At 35.6% G+C, this 22,438-nt stretch overlaps 1 protein-coding gene and 1 pseudogene across 2 annotated transcripts in view; both read right to left on the reverse strand.

The window, feature by feature from the left end:
* Positions 1-1,238: 1,238 nt before the first annotated feature.
* The window catches only part of SMCHD1 (structural maintenance of chromosomes flexible hinge domain containing 1), a 189,845-nt gene continuing 168,645 nt past the window's right edge, over positions 1,239-22,438 (reverse strand). For both annotated transcript variants that reach the window (XM_073212867.1, XM_037018172.2), the window contains 3 exons: positions 12,625-12,783; positions 12,228-12,342; positions 1,239-3,606 (listed from right to left, as the gene is read on the reverse strand). In XM_073212867.1, coding sequence (XP_073068968.1) covers positions 3,582-3,606; positions 12,228-12,342; positions 12,625-12,783 — 299 coding nt within the window. In that variant the 3' untranslated portion in view covers positions 1,239-3,581. The remainder of the gene's footprint in view (positions 3,607-12,227; positions 12,343-12,624; positions 12,784-22,438) is intronic.
* Positions 12,898-15,575, reverse strand: LOC118972380 (receptor-binding cancer antigen expressed on SiSo cells pseudogene; annotated as a pseudogene).

Here is a 22,438-nt window from a genome sequence, read left to right on the forward strand (position 1 = left end):
TTTCATTCCTGGAGACCCTTTTCTCTCTCTCTGCATCAGCTTCTCTGCGTTCCTGTTCTGTTTTCTAGTCCATTAATGGTCTCTTGCATCTCGTCCATTCTGTTTTGAAGTCCTTTCTGAGATTATTTCTGTATTTTCCCTCCTTAGTTCTTGCATATTTTCTCTGCAAGTCCATCAGCATGGTTATGACTTTTGTTTTGAATTCTTTTTCAGGAAGATTGGTTAAATCTATCTCCCCAGGTTCCTTCTCAGGGGAAGACGTAGAAGATGTCCAAGCTGTCTGGGTTAGTCTTGTCTGGATCAAATTTTTTTGCCTTTTCATGTTGATAGGTGCAGTGGAGTGCTATTGACTCATCTGTCAGCTGGGAGAGTCAAGACTCTTTCCACTTGGCTCCTGGCCTTTCTTTACTGGGACAACTGCCACCCCTAGTGGCTTGTGATGGGCAATTGCGTGTAGACTAGGTCTCTGTATCTTGTCCAGCTGGTATGGAGGAACCTCCCTTGCTGTGGGCGTGGCCAGCCTCCGGCTGCTGCTCTATGTCAGGGCCCAGGATGGGTAATGGATGGGGGGCTGTTTGGCTGTTTACCTCCATGAGAGGTCTCAGAGCTGTTGCCCAGGGGGTTAAAGCGCCCGGAGTTCCCTGGAATTTACAGCTGCTAAGACTGTGCCCTGGGATGCTTCTGTCCAGCTGTGGGGTCCCTGTCACTTTAAGACTTTCATAAAGCACTCACTTTTCTTTGTCACAGGGGCACTGGCTTTGGGACCCACTCACAGGTCTTACTGTCCTGCTTCCCTAGTTTCCAGCACCCCACATATGCACTGTGTCTGTGCTCTGGTGTGGATGGCTAGGGCTGGGTGTTCAGCAGTCCTGGGCTCCCTCTCCCTCTCCATTCCGACTCCTCTCCTCCCGCCGGGAGCTGGGGTGAGGGGCCTCGGGTCCTGCCGGGCCACGGCTTGTATCTTACCCCTTTCACCAGGCGCTGGGTTCTCGCAGGTGTGGATGTAGTCTGGCTGTTGTCCTGTGTCTTCTGGTCTCTCTTTTAGGGATAGTTGTATTTGTTGTATTTTCAAAAATATATATGTTTTTGGGAGATTCCCACTATCCTACTCACGCTGCCATCTTGGCTCTGCCCCTCTTATTCTTGCTATCTTAAAGGATAAAACTGAATTCCAATTATATCTAAGTACACCTAATGAAAAATTCAAATTTTCACCAGTGGACCATCAAGTAAACAGGTAAAGGTACAAAATTCTTTATTCCCATTAAATGAAAATATAGAAAAATGAAACACAATCCCATAGGATTAACCTTGGGGAGAAACACAAATGCAAAAGACAGATATAAGCAAATTCTATTAGTAAATATTTAAATATGGTACTTTACAGAGTTAGAATTACTAATATTTCCAATTCCATGTTTATTTATTCATTGGAGCATGGTCTAAAGGAGCAGAGCACTACAATTTTTATATTAGGCTATTTTTACTATGAATTGCCAACACCAATGTCATCACTCTCCTAAAGGGAATTAATTTTAAATAATAAAATATCTTCAGACACTTAAGTTTGATGAATCAATAAATGAAATAACTGCTTGCATAAAGTTTGAATTGGAGAAACTTCACCTTATGTCTTACCAATGGGTTTCAGCTCCCGGGCAAGTTCGCTATAGATTCAGTGTGACCAAAGGAATGACAGTAGAACGTTTCTTTGGTGTGAAAGGGTTTATGACCTGGCTTGTTCTCCTGGCAGTAAGTCAAGCACTAGCGCCTCTGCCTCCACCCAGATCACTGGGCTGAGCTCTCTATATACTGCAACAATAGCTTATTGCCTACGGGTGTGTGTGTGGAAACAGTAGCCTCGCAACAGACCAGTTACATCACCAGTGGTTTAAGTTCACTGAGGTTCCTGGCCATAGGAACCCCAACTTCCCCACACCTTATGTTTGAGATAATATTTTAAGGCCAAATGTCCTACCATGAATCTTAATGCTGCTATCTCTAAATCAAAAGACATATAGCTAAAAAGTAGCAACTTCTTTTTGAAGTCAAAAGAGGTATTATTATTAAACAGACATGCAAAATAACATAAATGAAAGTAATTTTATAAATTATATAACCATGACGAGATGATGGCATGAAAATGTTTAGCAGATATAACTGAAGACATTTTGACAGTATAAAAACGATACAAATTCAAACTTTTTACTAGACAATATTTAAGAATTATATATTTAAAATGTAATGGAATTAATCTCACCCATTTCATAATTACCATAAGTAACCAAATCATATCATCAAAAGTATAAAAAATTTAGATGTAACCTTTCTCTTGTTAGCACTGATATTTAACAACTAATAAGAACTAGTTTCACTTAAAAGGAATCTAATCTTTCCTTTAATTAATTCTATTATCACTAAATTATTTCTTCAATAAAACATTTAAGTGACTTCCAATTATAAAGACAGGTTAACATTGTAACAGTTTTTACCAAGGTAATGTTATGGAGCTTCCCATTTTAAAAAAGGAAAACATGGATCTACTATTCAATAGGGGAGAAACAATCCTCTTTTATTAACTTCACTGTATATTCAGAAAGGATTAAAAAAAACACATTTCCTGGGACACAAAACTGTACCAAAAGTATTTCCTTACAAAATAACTTCACAGCCCGAATGTCCCGGACTTACACAAAGATATACATAATGACATACATCAGTATGAATTAATACAGAGTTCAAATGTTTTTTTTGCAGCAACCTTCTAGCAGACCCTTATTGCATTACTATGGGAGTGTACAACTTCTTTAACTCTTTAAAAATAGTAATACAAAATTACAAAATAATGTAAATGTAAATTAAAGCTGAGACTATATAATCTAGTATTAATAAAGTCAAACAATATTTATAAAAATTGCTGCTGCTGCATATTTTGTATATTTACAGGTAAATCTTTAGAAATTTAAAATGCTACTGTAGTCACAAATTCACTCACCAATTTAACGTTTTCCATGTATCCCAACATTTGAATTCCCAGATACCTGTGCTTTTTCTGTTTTTATTCTGAATTCTTCATTAAGAGATTCCTCACATATTTACAATTAAATACCTAACCTCTAGAATCTTCCTTAGATACAACAGACAATTCCTTAGATAAAACAGAACAGTTTTGTTAAATAACTTCACAGGAAAGTAATAAAAGGGTTTATTTTCAAGAAATATTTCTAGTATACCCATAGTAATCATACTGAAAAATAGTACATACACTTTCCTTCAGGATTAATAAATGCCATGTGCCAGTTTTACAGTCACTGCCTTGTCTGCACACTTTCCTCTTTGCAAGATGACAACCAATGGGCATGATGACTGGAATAATTCCAATAAGTACACAGTGTCCACTGAGATTTGTGATATTGAATGGTTGCTTTCAGTCCCATTGAACAGACACGGAATTGTATGCCCAGGTGTACTGTCGCCAGAAATATTCAGTCTGGTAAATCACCCTCGTTGTCTTCTGAAACAGAAGTCCAGAAGGCAGGGCACTCTTAGTGAGACCAATGCCCTCTCTTCTCTGTCATCTTTCACACATCTGTTTTGGTTACAGTCCTGGTCAAAGTGGAAAAAAACTTAATAAATTTTATGTATCAAAAGTCTTCTTTCCCTGAATTCCCTCATCAGACCTAGATGGTTAAGCATTGAATGGAACTGTATTCTATTAATTATATATTTTTGGCATAAACAGATTTAATTAAATTCACGTATATAATCACTTCTATCACATGTAGGCTCCCCTCCCTACAAAACCTCATAATAAAAGCAGTAGTTAACCTATATAAAGGAAGAAGTACTTTGTACCATAGTTCTTTGGAATGGTATATCTCAGATGCAAAGCCTGCTGATTTTTGCTTACTTTTCCCCTTTCCTTAAATGAAATCATTACTTAAGAAATTAGCAGGAATTATAATGCTTACTATATAAAGTCACAAAATAATGACAAACTAAAGGAAACACATTTAAAAATACCCTTAATTCCATTCACATAAGAAATGAACATAGTGAAGTCTTTGGTATATATACATTTATCAGATTTTTTTATTCAGATATATTTAAATACTTTATTTTCTAGTGATAGTTCCCTGAATTGCCATTTCCAAAAAGAAGACACATTTTTGATAAAAGAGCTAATTTGTAACTTATGAACAGAAAATGAATTAGAAAACTTAAGTCTATTGAAAATGAGTCTGTGTGGTATCACATGGTGTTAAGCATATTTTCTTGATTCTAAAATAATTTTTTTCCACATGTGACATCTCTGAAATCCATCTTTCAATGTTATGAGTAAATTAGTGTTTAATGTTTCATGAAGTAATGGTTTTATTATAATTAATGACAAATTAGAGTTGATGAAATAAAATGTAATCTCTATGAACACTAACAATAAATTTAAGTAGGTAATGTCCATATACAAATATAAATAAAAACATACCAATAAACACATACACATACTATGTTGCTATTTCCTACTCTTAAATTGTTTCCTGATTATATGTATGAAAAATTTCACTATTTCAGTATTGTCAAGATACTTTAATTTTAAATATTCTAACATTTCTGAGATAGTAAGAGAATTATTAGTTCAAGATTTATGGAGAATTGGTAGAGACTGGGAATGAGGAAATTACTAATTAACAGAAACTTAAATTTTGAATTGAAATTTAAGGAACACCAGTTTTAAATGGAAATTTAAAGTGACTTAAAATTTCTCAGATAAATGGGATGCAAAAGGGGAGGAAGCCATAGGCTAGAACACACCAAATCCTCAATCTAAAACTTCTAACACTGTAAAGCTAAACAATGGCTAACTTTTCATTTTTTGCCTTCTGTGTAAAAGCTGTATCAATAATACAGTTCTCTCTCTTTTGCTCTCTGAAACATGAAAAATTTTCCTTCATATTCTAAAACTTTGCTATGAATTAATTTGGTGCATCTTCTGTCAGTCATTGTGCTGGGCATCCTATGGGCCCTTTGTTCATACCAGGGAGATTCATGTCCATCTATCTTCTCCATTTTCTTCTTTCTAGGATGCCTAATAGTCTGAATTGGTTCTCTATGTCCCCTTTTCCTTCGTGTGATTTTGTTTTCTAATTTTCTGGAAAGTTTCTCCCACTTTAGTTCTTTGATTTTTTATTTCAGCAACAATATTTATAATACATAATCTTGTACTGTCTGTTTCTTTCTAATACCCTCTGGGTTTCATGACTATAACGCCTTCTACAATCTAATTAGGAATTATAAATTCAAGAGCGTTTGGCTGGAACATCTCCCAGGGCTGGTTTACTATTCAGCTCGGATTCTCTCCCACATGTTGCACCCTCAGGTGCATGACAACTCTGGGTTCTATGACTGAAACTAAGAAAGCAGACAGTGCTGCTGGGTCTGCGTTTCTTCTCCTTTTACAAAAACGTAACTATTCTCCCATGAAGTCTCCTCTCTGAGTGGAAATTTTAAGTGGGGCAGGACAGAGCAGGGTCAGTAGGCTGGCAGGCTTTTAGCGTGTGGTTGGAAAACCAACTATCAGGCTGCTAGCTCCCTAGATGCCAGCATTAGACAAGCCTCTAGGGTTCTACCAACTACATCTGAAGCCAATACACCAACATTTAATGAACTAATTACCATGTTATCTAATCTAGCAGTGGCATCTTTAATATCTGGAAACAAGGGAACAAAGCTTCCAAAGTTCTGGGTTGAAATTTGGTATGTTCTAGGCTATGGTTTCTTCTCCTCTTCCATTTTGCTCCCATCTTCCCTTGTTTTGTTGCTCTGAGTCCACAGTCTCTCTGGGTTCCATCAGGCGACTGTCTCCCACTGTTTCTAGATGATTTCCCTGTCTCTCCTCCTTTATATATTTTAGCCTTGTTTCTATCCTGTTATTTCCAGAAAATTTCAATTAAATGTGAAGGCAGAATGAAGATATTTTCAGAAATGTAAGGGCCCAAGTTTCTTGGTACATACTTCCCCTAAGGAAGTTACAAGAAAGAAAAAGACAAGGAATGCAAGGAACAGTGAATTCAGCCTAAAAGAGCAGCCAAGGAAGAGCCAAGAGGCCAGTTATCAGTCACTGGGGCTGGAGGAAGAGTATGTGATTAAGATAAATGGTTTAAGAAAAAAGAAAGGAAATAAGGAATTTCAGAAAAATTAACAACATCCAAGATATATCTAATAATTGGACTAAAATTTAAATTATTTTAGGTGACACAGTATGGAAGATTTATTTGATCCTGATGTTTGGAACACTGGCTGTTGGCCTAGAACCCTAAAGAAAAGGAAATGTAATCCTAGCACTGGAGTAACTTTGCTTAGTAGTAAATATTACAGAGGCATACTAATATATGTGGTTCAAGGCTTCCACCTTCGAAGAAAGCATGGAGGACTTGGTTGTGGTCACAGGATAGTATATAACTAACTAATCATGACAGAGGGTAAGTTTTACAATAATTCAGAATAATTCAGTCCAAAAGTTATTAGGTGGGACAGGCAATGCAGACCTCTATACTAAGGGGTTGGTTAAGCTGTACTATCTGAAAGTTGATAGAACCAGAGACAAAAATATACATTTTTTGAAAACGGAGTTAACAGAAGAATAACTTGGTGCCTCTGGGGAACAGGATGGGGTGAGAACACACAGGAAGACAGGATTTCATCATCATGAGCTCTTTCTGCATCTGTGCTGTCCAATCTGGTAGCCCCTACCCACATTCATCTCCGGGGCATTTGCAATGTAGCAAGTCCTATCAGGGATTTGCTGTCTTCCAAACATCAAAGACTTTGTATGAAAAACATAATTTAAAGTATCTCAACCAGTTTTTATACTGTTTACATGCTGCAATGATATTCTGTATACTGGCTCAATAAAATCCTTTATTAAAATTAATTTCATTGCTTTTTTAATATGGGTCCTAGAAAATTCTAACATGTGTTTCTCACATTAGAGTACAATGCTGAACCTAATATTATTTGATTTATATACATGTATGACCTTAATGAAAATGGCACCACCACTAGTAACAACATTAAGATAAACTAAAAAACTAACTTTAGCCCATACCACCTATGAATTGCTACAAAATCTTAAGATCCAGATCAGTGACACCTGTGTAAGTGCTGTAGTAACTGCAAGATTCTTGGGCTAACTCAGTGCTGAGGCTGCGGTGCAGCCTCAAAATATGTTCTTTAGATACTTCCAAACTCATTCTATGAGGCCAGCATCACTCTAATGTCAAAATAAGGCAAAGACACCACGAATAAAGAAAATTACAGACCAATATCTCTGACGAACATAGATGTAAAAATCATCAACAAAATATTAGCAAACTGAATTCAAAATACATCAAAAAGATCATACATCATGATCAAGTGGGATTTATTCTAGGGATGCAAGGATGGTACAATGTTTGAATATCCATCAACATCATCCACCACCACAACAAAAAGGACAAAAATCACATGAGCATCTCCATAGATGCTGAAAAAGCATTTGACAAAGATTCAACATCCATTCATGATAAAAACTCTCAATAAAATGGGTATAGAGGGCAAATAACTCAACATAATAAAGGCCATATACGACAAACCCACAGCCAACATCATCATACTTAACAGCGAGAAGCTGAAAGCTTTTCCTTTAAGATAAGAACAAGACAAGGATGCCCACTCTCCCCACTTTTATTCAACATAGTTCTGGAGGTACAGGCCACAGCAATCAGACAACACAAAGGAATAAAGGTATCCAGATTGGTAAGGAAGAAGTTAAACTCTCACTGTGTGCAGATGACATGACATGAGATTGTACATAGAAAACCCTAAAGAATCCACCCCAAAACTACCAGAACTAATAACTGAATTCAACAAAGTTGCAAGATACAAAATTAATATACAGAAATATGTTGCATCCCTATACATTAACAATGAACTAGCAGAAAGACAAATCAGGAAAACAATCCCATTCACAATTGCACCAAAAAGAATAAAATACCTGCGAATAAACCTAACCAAGGAAGTGAAAGACCTATACCCTGAAAACTACAAGACACTCATGAGAGAAATTAAAGAAGACACCAGTAAATGGAAATACAACCCATGCTCATGGATAGGAAAAATTAATACTGTCAAAATGGCCATCCTGCCTAACACAATCTACAGATTGAATGCAATCCCTATCAAAATACCAACAGTATTCTTCAGAGAACTAGAACAAATAGTTCTAAAATTCATGTGGAACCACAGAAGACCCTGAAAAGTCAAATAAATCCTGAGAAGGAAGAATAAAGCTAGGGAGACTAACCTCCCCAACTTCAAGCTCTACTACAAAGCCACAGTAATCAAGACAATTTGGTACTGGCACAGGAACAGACCCACAGATCAATGGAATAGACTAGAGAGCCCAGATATAAACACACACATATATGGCCAATTAATATATGATAAAGAAGCCATGGACATACAATGGAGAAATGACAGCCTCTTCAATAACTGGTGTTGGCAAAACTGGACAGCTACATGTAAGAGAATGAAACTGGATTATTGTCTAACTCCATACACAAAAGTAAACTCAAAATGGATCAAATACCTGAATGTAAGTCATGAAACCATAAAACTCTTAGAAGAAAACATAGGCAAAAATCTCCTGAATATTAATATGAGCAACTTTTTCATGAACATATCTCCTTGAGCAAGGGAAACGAAAGCAAAAATGAACACAAGTGGGGCTATATCAAACTAAAAAGCTTCTGTACAGCAAATGATACTCTAAGTATCCTACAGTATGTAGGCATCCTACAGTATGGGGGAATATATTCATAAATGACATATTTGATAAGGGGTTAACATCCAAAATATATAAAGAGCTCACATGCCTCACCACTCAAAAAGCAAATAACCCAATTAAAAAATGGGCAGAGGATATGAACAGACACTTCTCCAAAGAAATTCAGATGGCCAAAAGGCACATGAAAAGATGCTCCGTATCACTAATTATCACAGAAATGCAAATTAAAACCACAATGAGATATAACCTCACTGCAGTTAGGATGGCCAACATCCAAAAGACAAGGAACAACAAATGCTGGTGAGGATGTGGAGAAAGGGGAACCCTCCAACACTGTTGGTGGGAATGTAAATTAGTTCAACCATTGTGGAAAGCAATATGGAGGTTCCTCAAAAAACTAAAAAGAGAAAGTACCAAATGGTTTCACTCATTATTGGAGTATAACAAGGTAAAAGTGAAGGAACAAAAGAACAGCCGACTCACAGACTCCAAGAAGGGACTAGTGGGAAGGGTGGGGAGGGAGGGAGGGAGAAGGGGATTAAGGAGCATTATGATTAGCATACATAATGTAGGTGGGTTAGACAAGCAATGACGCTATAGCATCTTACTATACTGATGGACAGTGACTGCCATGGGGTATGTGGGGGGGATTTGATAACATGGGTGAATGTTTTAACCACAATGTTGCTCATGTGAAACCTTCATAAGATTGTATATCATTATACTGTAATAAAAAACATTTTTTTAAAATATATGTTCTTTAATCTATAATTGCTTGGCAGGCATTTCCTTACTGGTTTCCTGAAAAACTGGAAAAATGTTCCCCATATTTAATAGAACACTTGTTTAAAAATTATGGCAAACCTATGTAAAAACAGAGGGACTAATAAAATGAACTCCTATTTCAAACCTCAGTAATTATAATATTTTTGTCCAATCCCCAATCAATTTTTTTCCTCCTACAGTATTTTAGAGCCCGGACATTATGTTATTTAACCAATAAATAGCTCAGTACATTTCTAACTATATACCTATTTTAATATAAATACCATAATTTTGTATACACAAAATGAGCAATTCCTTAATATATCTAATAACCATGTGATAAACTTCCCCAATATTTTCAGTTATCATTTTAAAGATTCAAATCTGGATCCAAACAAAGTCTACACACTGCATTTGACTTTTACCTTCCAATCACTGTTATTCTATAACAAACAGTTTAACTTTCTCTCTATCCTTCTTTTGTCATTGATTTATTAACAAAACCAGTCATTTGTCCTGTTCAGTATCCTGTCTGACATCTGGATTTGGCTGATTGCCACCGGGAGGTAGCATTATATAACTAGTTTCCTAAATTCCCCTTATTTTCTGTACAGTTGTAGTTAAACTGAGCCCTTCCTGACTTTGTGAGATAATTAAGCTCTAATGCCTTAAGGCATCTACTAAATGCGATGGATTAACCTCCACCTATACGCTTAGACTGTTACCAGCTCTGTACTCTCCTAGGGAAAACAGTCTTAGTTTCCTGCAGTGCTGAATTCTTCCTCAGAACTCCAGCTGGGAGATGACATGGAACTTCCCTGATTCAGGTTACTTCCTGAAGTATCACATAACAGCCAATATCTGATTGATTAGTGGGTTCAGGCATATCAACCTGATCTTGCCATTAAGTCTTCCCATAAACTTTTTACCTAATCATTTGAATATCCACTAATTATCAGTGCTAGAAGTATTCTTTTATTAGGGTGGCAAAATTATGATGTGACTTTAGCATGCCTCTTCTACTCTATTCTTCTATAATAGATGTTTCTGAAGAAGAACTTCTATAAAGAATGTCTTTTAGGATTTGGTTACCCTGAAAGGCAGTTCATATAAGAACGAACACATGTCTTTTCTATACAAACACATCAATTTTTACAGTAATTGTTTGGTGCCCTCACAACTGTCAACCATGACCAGTAGGGAACTTCTCTGCATCATTTTTGATTTGTAAAAATTATGTGTTCAAATCCACTGCAAATGTTCTTTCTGATGCTAAATTGTCCCAACACTCTTTCAATGGTCAGCATAATAGTTTCTATGTACATAATAAACAGACATCATTCACATGCCAAGAGGTCCCTAACATATTGATGAGTATTGTATTCTTACAATCTCATTTTATTTTAGTAGTCTCCTCCCTAATCAAAAGGCAACTATTCCAAGACACCTTTTCCCTGTACACCACACCATTAATGGACTTAGAACATGAAGAACTTTATCTCATAATTATTTGCAACATAGGACTGGGGCGAGGGGCATAATATGGCTTTTGTCCACTTCCCCAACCACATCTTGGGACCATCTCCCTTTTCCCACCATGCTTTAGACACAAAAGCATCTTTCCTGTTCCTCAAACATGCCACACTTGTTGTTTTCTCAGAGCTTTCATACCTATTTTCCCTCTGACTCAAACCAATCCATCTACGGTTGGCTTCTTCTCATGCTTCAGTTCTTTGCTAAAATGTATCTTTCCTGACAACGAATATATTTTCTCCATTATTTTATATCACTTCATGCTTTTTCTTCCACAGAATTTAACATTCTCTATGTCATATGCAGAAAATATTTGTTTTTGAGTTGTCCTTCTACACAGGACTGTGAGTGCCATGGTAGCAAGAACCGGTGCACTTTTATTCACCCAGCAACAAGCAGCATAAAATCAGCAAACAGTGACTGAACAGATGTGGGCTGTGCGGACAGATAGGACATGGACTGCCAAGTTCAAACACCACAGTCTCAAGAAAGTCTTGAAGGGTCCATTAGACTCTTATTCAAGCAGAGTCTATATTTAAACCTTTTGAGGAAATGTACAAGAAACCCCAGTACCATGGATCCCTTCTGTGGGAATCTTTTACTAATATCTAATCTAAAAAGGACAGTTTTCTTACCACTGAGTTAGGCTGCAGATAGCTTTCTTTCTTTTTTTATGTGCTATCTATATCGTATTTATGATTTTACAACCAAACTGTATAGGCTATTTTTAAATAAGTACTGTACAAATGGTTTTACATATTCTAACTTAGTAAGTTGCTGATCCTATGAAGCAAAATACAGTGTATGTGAACATTAAGATTTAAATGGCTTTTCTATTGTTTGACTTAACACCAACTTATAACAACAAACCATTAACACTTCCAAATAATTAGGAAAAATCATTTAGAAAACTGGAGTATCCTAGCAGAACATAATGTCTTATTTTTATCCATCACTAAGTTAAAAAAAAAACCCAAACCAAAAAACAACCTACTTCTGGCTCAAGAGGGAAATGAGAAATAAACTCATGCTGTTTCTGAAATATGATGAACCAAGAGCTTGGATAAACTAACCACTGATAACTTTCAGGTCGTAAGACACGCACCTATTTTGTCTTGTCGTTTCTCTTCTCGCTCTTTTAGGAGGAACTGGACAACCTATCATTTCAGCCTTTGCTGGGTGACGCAGAGAGTCGTTACACTTACGTGTGGGAGTCATACCTGTAAAGACAGAAAACGCAGAAATTAACTTTTAAAAGACTGGGATTATTATTACTGAGAAAAGCAAACAAATTCATAGGAAAAGAATCAGTAATTAATATTGAGAAAGCTTCTTACTCCTGCTGCTGAGAAAACAGTCACAGCCACTCTTCCAAGGACAGAGGTCAAGAGTACCTGCATTTAAGTTTGGGAGCATCTCATTCTTCCTTCTCGCACTTGAACTCTCTCTAAACATTTCTTCTCAAGTACAGAAAGCAGAAGTAACAAAGAGCAAGCACACACCTAGTTTTTGTTCTATTAGTTTCAGATTTTTCTCTTGTTCATCAAGTTCTTGTTTCTTCTTCTTCATATCAGGGGTGTGAAGGTACTGGGACTGACGGCTGAGGTCCTCGATCACAGTGTTCAGCTTGGCCACAGCAGTGCGGTACTGCTGAAGAAGATCTGCAAATAAACCAGACATTTTATTAAAACTACAATATCATTATCAAATCAGTTTTAGAAAAGAAGAATCAGCAATCCTGGATATTGTGTTATAGTAGCATGTGGGAACTACTCTTTTTTTAATATTTAAAATTATTTATTTTATCATTATGCACACTGAAGGAAAGCATTATTGACAGCAGAGTTCTTTCCCATCATAAAATTATTTACACCCATTTACTGAGCTAGAAACACTAGCTTGAAGAGGTACTGGTATATTCCACTTGTAATAATTTCTCTGCAGCAAACAATTGTCCTACACTTGGAGCTTGTTGAAGAAAATCTTGTCTCCTATGTCTTTTTTTTGTTTTTGAGTTTCAATCATTGAGAATTCAAGGTACATTGAGAGATTTCTGGTGTCCTGGATGATCTGATGAATGCATTAAAATCAAGCAGTGTTTCTGTAATCTGAAAATACTCTTAAGCCCATATAAATGTTGCTTGGGTTGTGGAGCACATATTCTCCTACTGGCACTATGATATTTGAAGAACATTTGTTATGAAAGTTTCACACCAATTTTGTTTTGTTCCTTCTTCATTAGCTGCTGTGCTTCCTTTTCCATTTTCTTCCTTTGTTGTTCTGCTGCTCTCTTTTCTCTATCGGCTATCTTCTGCTGCCTCAGAACTTCTTCTGCTTGCCAGGCTGCATCTTCTTCTTCCTCCCATGCATTGGTATTTTCCTGCCAGGCATCTAAGTCACCTAATTCAGGAGATTGATGAATAAAAGGCGTATCTTGTGCAGCTGCTAATCTACTAGAGAAACCTGTGCTACCATCAGGGATGCCAAAATTTAATGGTTCTCTCTTCTTAATAATGATTTTCTGAGTTTTCCTTATTGTTGGTGTCATGTCCTTCAAATAGTCAGGTTCCAACTGCCCCAAAGTGTTTTGTTGTGTTGCCACATTCCCATTCCCTCCTTCAATCTTTACACTTGTGGGTGCGTCTTCATCCCAGGAAGTCCACTCTTCAACATCTGTCTGTTTAGGAACTGATGAATAATCAACTGTAGTTGGCAAAGTTATTTGATCTCCACTTAATTTTCATCCTCTGCCAGATCTGCATATTAATCTCTTTAGGAAGGAGAATACTGTTCCTAGGCAGGTACAAACTTTAAATAATCGAAACTGTGTGATAGCCATGGTGGGAATCAAAACCTGCCCCTCCCCGCCCGCCTGGCAGTGGGAACTACTTTTAAAGCCACAAAATGTAAACACATGAAATAAAAAAGTATGGTTTAGGCCCCAGCATTAAGACTGGTGCTTGTTAAAGTTTAATTTTTTTCAACTGCTTGACTTTAAGAAATTTATTTCTGTGCCAGCAAAGAGTTTTTCTATATAAAAGTGCTCTGTGAATGGGATCTCTCCCTCAGTCAATGCTTATATCCTGTTTGATATTCAGTTTTCAACTTAATTCCACATAGATAAATTTAGTAGGGGGAGGGAGAGGCAAATACATTAAATATAGTACTGTTAGAAAATCACTGCTTCCAACAGACATTTACTTATCTTTCAAAAAAACGCACTCAATAAAATAATTTTCAAAAAACTTACCTTAAATTACTGTGTCTAAATATGTATTATATTATCCAAGTTTATCCAAGGCTACTTATTGCCTGTCTGTATGACTTACCACACACTAAATATTAAATACAGTGACCATACTCTAGTCCAGGCGTCAGCAAACTACAGTCCACGGGCCAAGAATGCTTTATACAGTTATAAATGGTTCCATTCTAATATAAAAACCTTCACAATACCCTTGATTTTGTGTCTTGGCTCACAAAGCCTAAAATATTTATTATCTGGTCCTATAAGACTCTAGTCACACACAAAGATGACTGATATTCATACAATTGGACATAAAAACACCCAAACATTTAACAAGTAATATAGTAGTTTACATATAAAAAACTGTGGAAGAAATTATTTAAGAGTCAGGGTACGTTAGACAATAAAAAACAAACCTAATGTCAAGAACAGTATTTGAAAAATTACCCATTCTAGGAATGCATGTGTAGAATTGAGCAAACACATGTACATCTGGTGTATGCTTATGAATACGTTCAGACACTAAATACAAATTCTATATGTGACACACAGAGTGATACAAGGTCTTTTGTTTCCTTAATTCTTTATGACTTATTGGGGACTATTTAAGGCATCTAGTAAAAAGGATGTTTTTCTAGTGCGATAGTACTTCTAATTTCATAATAAAGTAATGCTTTCTTACATAGTATTTACATAGTAAAGCATTTTCATGTTTACATGTAAAGCATTTCAAATACACTTACTTTGTATTTGAATGAGTTACAAAATTACATCAGACCCATATGTCAGTGATGCTGCTCTTCTTTAGGAGACAATACAAAAAACTTGAGGTCATTAGGTGTTTACATTCTATTTCTTAATATAAATATGTTAGTTACAAGGTTCCTTTACCTTTTAAATACTCAAGAAACTAGTGTATTCAAATGCTTTAATAGAACATGCCTTTGTCATTTGTAAACAGAAAATGGATTAAATATTTCCCATTAATGCAACACTAACAGTAGTTCATATTTTATGCACAAGATGGACAGCAGCTTAATTTAATGTCTATCAATCTCCAATTTTTTGTACATGAAGTGTCTATTTACTGTGGTGTCTATAAAAGTCTTCTGTAACTTATTAACAGAATTTTGTCAAAGAGAAAAATTCAAGATTCATATTTAATTTTTGTCTCTAAATGATTTTAGAGCTTTTATATTGGATGTTACCTGAAAATTTCAATTACCTGGAGAAGCAAACAAACGAACTGATGAAGCTTTATTGTGAAAACAGCAAAAACACTTTTAAAAATCAGTTCTTACAAAGGGAAGAAAGCTCGGTTTACAATGCATTAATTTCTGTATGATACATATTAAAATACAGATTGCTTCAATGTATCCAGAGGAATGACCACTAAGCAAAGCCATTAAAAACAGAACAGAAAGCACATCTGAAGGGCTGTTATTCATCAAGTATTTAAGGTTGCTTAGAGGCAGAAGCAACTTTTTCACCACTGGAAGATTTAAGCAGTTAGAATGGTAGATAGCACTAAATAATTATTTAGGTCTTAAAATTTTGTGTTCTCCATGATTCTGAGAACTTTATTGGCAAAAAAAAATGATCAGCACTTAGGATTGGGAAAAAAAGTATATGAAAAAATATGCTAGCAGACCTGCTTTGATTTGTTCCAAAATAATCCACATGGGCAGAGGAAGAGGAGGCAAGTTGTAAGAGGGGAAGGTTATAAATGAAGTAAGAGTGGCCAGGTGATAGGTCCAAGGGAGTTCATTATACTGCTCTACTTTTCTCCACAATAAAACGAATATTCTTGCCCTGAAAACAAGAACACTTAAATAACCTCGAACACTACCTTCTAAAAACACTAAGAATGGTTTTACTTAAAACAAAAAAACCCCCCCAATAAATGGAAAATAGTAACTGAGAGATTAGATATTAGAATAAATTAAGCATGATATAATAAAGCATAAATGATGTCCAAGATGACCAGACATATAATACATGTTTGGGATATATGAACATAATATAATAAAAATGTTAGTGTGTGATGATGTCATGATTATAAACAATATATTGATTATTTACGGTTATTTTTAAATGATTTTCCTTTCTTCTGTTGCTACTAACAACTGTTCTTTCTTCTGTCCATACCTTGGCTTCTACAATGTCTGTAATTACTTTAATACTAAAAACAAAAGTATTTCTAGTTATAAGATTTCTACAGAAAAGTTGGGATAATACAGAAAAGAAGGGAGGTTGAGGAAAAAACAGTAGGTCTGCCACCTCACTTCTTTTCTTTGCCTTTCATCCCACAAGTCTGCAGGTTTAATTTTTAGCGTGATATTCCTATTTACCTTTTCTAACTACTTTCCATTTAATGCTATAATAGGCCTTTCCCTGTAGATTCAAGCATTTAACATCACTAATATTTTGCTTGAAAAACAAGGCTGTAATATTCATTTGAATAAAAAGTCTTGTATGTCTGTAGAATTGTTTATTTAGGAGTGTTTCCTTCGAAGATCAATTACTGGGAAAAAGAACATGAATATTAAAAACAATTAGTAAGTTTTTCTGAGTATAAAAGGACACACACTCCTCAAAGAGGCAGATCTGGAAAAATACTTAGAAAAGGATAACGAAGAAAATTAACTCCATTATGTAATTCAGAAGTAAAGAAAACAATTTTCTTTCTACTCTTTTGCCTCACTGCAAATGAATACATATACTGTTCTGGATTTGAGAAAGTCACCTAACCTTTTTGAGCCTCAACTTCATCTGGAGAACAAGAACAGCAGTAAATGAAGTGACAAGCTAAGCACAGTGTCTGATAAATAAGCCTTGAAATATTAACTATTATTATGCCATTGAAAATTGCTTATTCATGTTATCCACCTATTGGTATTAATCTTTGTTTTCTTGATTTTTAAAGGCTCTTTTCAATAGTAAGGCTATAATGCCATAGGTCTACCATATGTTGCAATTTCTTCCCCAGTTTGTCATTTGTCTTTCAATTATCTTCATGGTATTTTAAAATTTTATGCAAGCCATGCATGCATCTGGGGCAAAATCATTCTAGGTAAAGGGAACATTAAAGTAAATTCTTCCTTTTAATATTAAGCTCTCTTATTTCTATTTAACTGTTCCAAGAACTTCTTCAACATAGCTAAGGAGTGGTAATATATTAGTTTTCTTTTCCTAGGGAACAGGTTTATTATTACAGCAGCTTCATAAGATCACCTGAGTTACCATATTTATCTATATTCTGGAACAGTACATATTTAAAATTTTAAATTCACTTATATAAAACCCACAGGATGGAGTTAACTTTTTGAACACTTTCTTAGGTAATGGTCTAAATACATTTTCTCCCTTATTTAAATCAATTGTTTACTTGCAATTTTCTACAATTTAGTCCATTTTATTTGGAGATGTTAAAAGTAGTTGTAATAATATAGAAATCTAAGAAATACATACATCTGAATATATACTCTGAGCCAATACTTTTTGTATGTCCACTATTTCTGTTACTTTGAGAGAAATTAAAGAATAAGTTTTTTATTTTTAGTTATATTACTGTTGCAAAATGTATCCTAGGTAAATTTAGCTTTTTATAATTTGTAGTATCATTGCAGCTGAGTAACAATTTGATCAACTGAAATTATGACCAATTTTTGTAATTCAGTCTAAAAATATATAAGGTATTGGTATTACAATTTAAGTAGAAATTCCTTATTTTTTGAATAATGACCTGTCATGGAATAGTGGGTTCTCCTAACAGTGTTACTATCTCTGTATTAACTCTTTTAGAATTTTGATTCTGTAATTTATTGTATCAAATTTATTAACTTTTGGACCTCTAGTATATAATAAATACATCTTTCATCAAAAATACATTTATCTTTGTCCTTTTAGTGCCCTTTGCCTTAGTTAAGCTTTAGTATTAATACTGTTACTAGTAATTTTTTCTATTTAATGTTTACATTAAATTTTGTTAATTCTACTTTGTAATTTTTTAGAAGGGGATTTCTTGTAAAGAACAAAAAGCATTATGGAGAGACATTGCCTTTAGATAGATTCCTGTTCTATAGTTTACTGACCATGTTATGCTGTATATGTTGTTTAAATTTCCACAAGTATATTTCACTCACTTTATCTAACTTTACTGTACTTCCTGACACACATTAAGCCCTTAATTAATGACAGCTATTTTTATATATCCTGGGACTAGATTTTTAAAATCTAAGTGTCTTTGCTTTTTAATGGAAGAACTTCATGTATTTACATGTTATTCAAGGTTTTATTACAAATCATCCTATTTTATAACATGTGAATATTCATTTTTTTTACGCTTTTAAAAAGCGTAAAATACCATAATGCAAAACCTTGTGTAAGCAAAATTATTTAGAAGATGAATACTCTGCCATTAATTGTGACAGTTTAATTTTCTTGGTGGTAGTCTATTTCCCAAATTGCTTTTTCTCTGCAAACAATCCCATGATTCACAAGAAGGTTCCTCAATGCTGTCTGTTCTCCCGGTCCTTACTATGGCTGGCTGGCTGATTCAGGAGGGAATCTCTCTCTCATGAGCAGCAGGATCTGAATCACATTAAAGGATGAACCCCAAGGTGAAGGTACGTGGAGCTCAAGGCTGAATGTCCCAGAGTTACCCTTATTTTGTTTTGGCTGTTCCTAGTCTCTGTTGAATATGAGATTTCTTCCAATCCATTCCTACTTTGTCTTAAGTGGTGAGGGCTGGTTGCTATTGCTTACAACCAAAAGTACTTTGTACATACCAGCAATCATTTGATTCTCTAAACTATTTGTCTAATACTTGATTCTGATATAATTTTTAGTCTGTATGTGGGTATATCTTGAAGATTTTTATCAAGAAAGTTAAGTGTTATATTTTTGAAATTCCTGCATTATCTGTTAGCTTTACATATTTGACAACCCAAAAGGGCACAAAAATCTTTAATTACATTCTTTTCCTCCCAAAGAGCTACAGATTATGCCTGTTATACTGACATTCAGAAGCCTACCCAAGTAAATTGGAAATTATATCAATGACATCTATGCATTGCTTTTTAATGGCAATTCTGTTTGGTTTGGGAACCACTGCCATAAACAACAGTGCTAGAGATATAAGAATTGAGGGTTTTTTACATTGATTCACTGCCATTGACTAAGCTGTTTTTTCTGATTTACCAGTTTGTTTAGATGTTCACTTGTCTGAAGACTTCTGCATGCATTCAATGCCATAATAAACAGAAGTATAAGCCTTTGCAGTATATATCATTTAAATTTTCTGTATATTATGATGTTTCTACATCCTAAAAAACCCTTCTGGCAGAGAGAGACTGCCACTCATGGGGCTAGCCAGTTCTCAGAGGTAGCAAAGGGCCCAGCATGTCCCTGACAGGCAAACTAACCAACCCAGAGCCCAACTCCTCTATCCAGCCTGTGCACACCACGAAGCAACATTCCTCCACCTGAATCATTTCAGGATCAGGTGCTAGCCAATTAGCTAGAGTCCACACCTGCAGCCCAAAGCCCACTGAAATCATTCCAACAGGTCAGTCCTAAGCTGTTCACTCCTTCATGACATGCCTTTGCCACAGAAACCACAAAAGGGCCCTGGCTTAAGTGCTCTTTTGCTCCCGCTCTTTGCCTCCTGACTGCCCTGGCGCTCCTCCATGTAGCCCTAGGTGGTGTGCTGAGCCTCCTCTCTCTCTAGGACCTGGGAATAGGATACATTTTGTTTTCCTGGAGCCTCTTATGTGACTCTTCTTACACCTGACTGACCATCTCATAAAAGAATACAAAACAACCTTCTTCCCATCATCTTTCCAAACTACCTCTTTAAACATTGCTGAGGGCTGACGAACTGAACACTATCCAAGCTCCATCCAAGCTCCTCAAGAGTAAAGAAATAAGCTGTGGTATACTTACACAATGGAATACTATCCTGCAATGAAAATGGAGTACAACTACATACATGGTGCTGAATGAACAAAGCCAGACACACAGAAGTATGCATTGCATAATTCCATTGACATAAGTTACAATAATGGACAAAACTAATCTAGGCTGTTTTATTATTTTTTTTTTGAGAGGACATCTCTCATATTTATTGATCAAATGGTTGTTAACAACAGTAAAATTCTGTATAGGGAACTCAATGCATAATCACTAATCAACCCCAAGCCTAATTCTCAACAGTCTTCAATCTTCTGAAGCATAATGAACAAGTTCTTACATGGTGAACAGTGCAAGGGCAGTCATATCACAGAAACTTTCAGTTTTGATCACGCATCATGAACTATAAACAATCAAGTCAGAAATGATTATTCGTTTGATTTTTATACTTGATTTATATGTGAATAGCCACATTTCTCCCTTATTATTATTATTATTTTTTTAATAAAATGCTGAAGGGGTAGGTAGAAGCAAGATAAAGGTAGAAAACATAATTTAGTGCTGTAAGAGGGCAAATGTAGATGATCAGGTGTGTGCCTATAGACTAAGTATTAATCCAAGCTAGACAAGGGCAACAAAACATCCACGGATGCAGAAGATTTCTCTCAAAACAGGGGGTGTGAGGTTCTAAGCCTCACCTCTGTTGATCCCCAATTTCTCACCTGATGGACCCCTGAGACTGTGCCTGTCTTAGGTTGTTCCTCCCTTGAGGAATCTTACCCGTCTCTGGCTAACCAGTCATCTTCTGGGGCCATACAGGGAAATGTAAAGTTGGTAAGTGAGAGAGAAGCAATATTCTTTGAAAAGGATAGCTTTTTACTTCTTTGCAGATTTATGCCCTGTGGCTTCTATGCCCAGCATTTGTCTTGAGGTATCTTTACCACTTGAAAGAATTATGATACTCAGTAATTTTCGATATAAGGCATGAATTTTACTAAAGGGTTGTAATTAGGAAGGAAGAAGAAAAGCTATAGAAGTAGCAGACGGAAGAAAACATGGGAAGATTGATTATTTCTTTGACATATCTTCTTGTAGAGTAACATAAGCATGTATAGGTTTTAAACAACTAATTAAATTGTGTACACATATTAACATAATAGGAATGCAGCTACATAACAAAAGCAGACCTACAATTACCAGCCATATCCAGTGAAACCAAGAAAACCAGTTAGGCACCCTAGGCATTTGTGAAAACTTATCAATGATATGATGGATATTGTCTAACTGAATTTGAATAGTTTGAGAAAAATCAGACAAATTAAAACAACACATTCCTGGGAACTGTTCATATCCCATATGTTCTTTTAAGAGTAAAGAGTCTATAGTCACACGATTTTGGAGCACTGCAACTTGCACTTCTCCTAATTCTTGGTTGAGTTCCAACAGTACAGATCCAGTCAAGTTTGTTGTTTTACTGTATGCACAGGCCAGCTTAGATATCTCCTTCTTCATTCCAATGGCAAGTCCAGGAACCGGTGGGATGAATGCAGCTATAACTGCAACAGTGCCAGGATTTTTGTTGAAGTTTTTTGATGATCATCTTCTGGAATGACTCTTCCAGAGGATGTTGATGCTAGAAGATTTTCTTCATATCGTATCTTAGTTCGTTTTCTGGGTAGCCAAATTAGGCTTTGATCCTCTGTATAAACACAAACAAACCCTTTGCCCACACTTTGATATGACCTTTATACCATTGTGAAGAACCTATTGGAGATCACCACAAAGGAACTACTTTATTTTTTTAAGAGAAAGGAATATTATCAGAAAAATGTACTTCCATAGCTGATCATCTGACACCCTTTAAAAGATCAAAATTAAGAATATGTAAAGCATGCATTAATCGTTGATTTGCAGTTAGTTCTATACTATCAGGGAGTAATCCCCCTTTTCTTTCCCACTTTTTTTTTTGTTATCATTAATCTACAATTACATGAAGAATATTATGTTTACAAGGCTCTCCCCTATACCAAGTCCCCACACAAACCCCATTACAGTCACTGTCCATCAGCATAGCAAAATGTAGAATCACTACTTGCCTTCTCTGTGTTGCACAGCCCTCCCCTTTCTCCCACCCACCCATATTATACATGCTAATC

Source organism: Manis javanica, chromosome 9, assembly GCF_040802235.1.
Source record: "Manis javanica isolate MJ-LG chromosome 9, MJ_LKY, whole genome shotgun sequence".
Classification (NCBI taxonomy): Eukaryota; Metazoa; Chordata; class Mammalia; order Pholidota; family Manidae; genus Manis; species Manis javanica.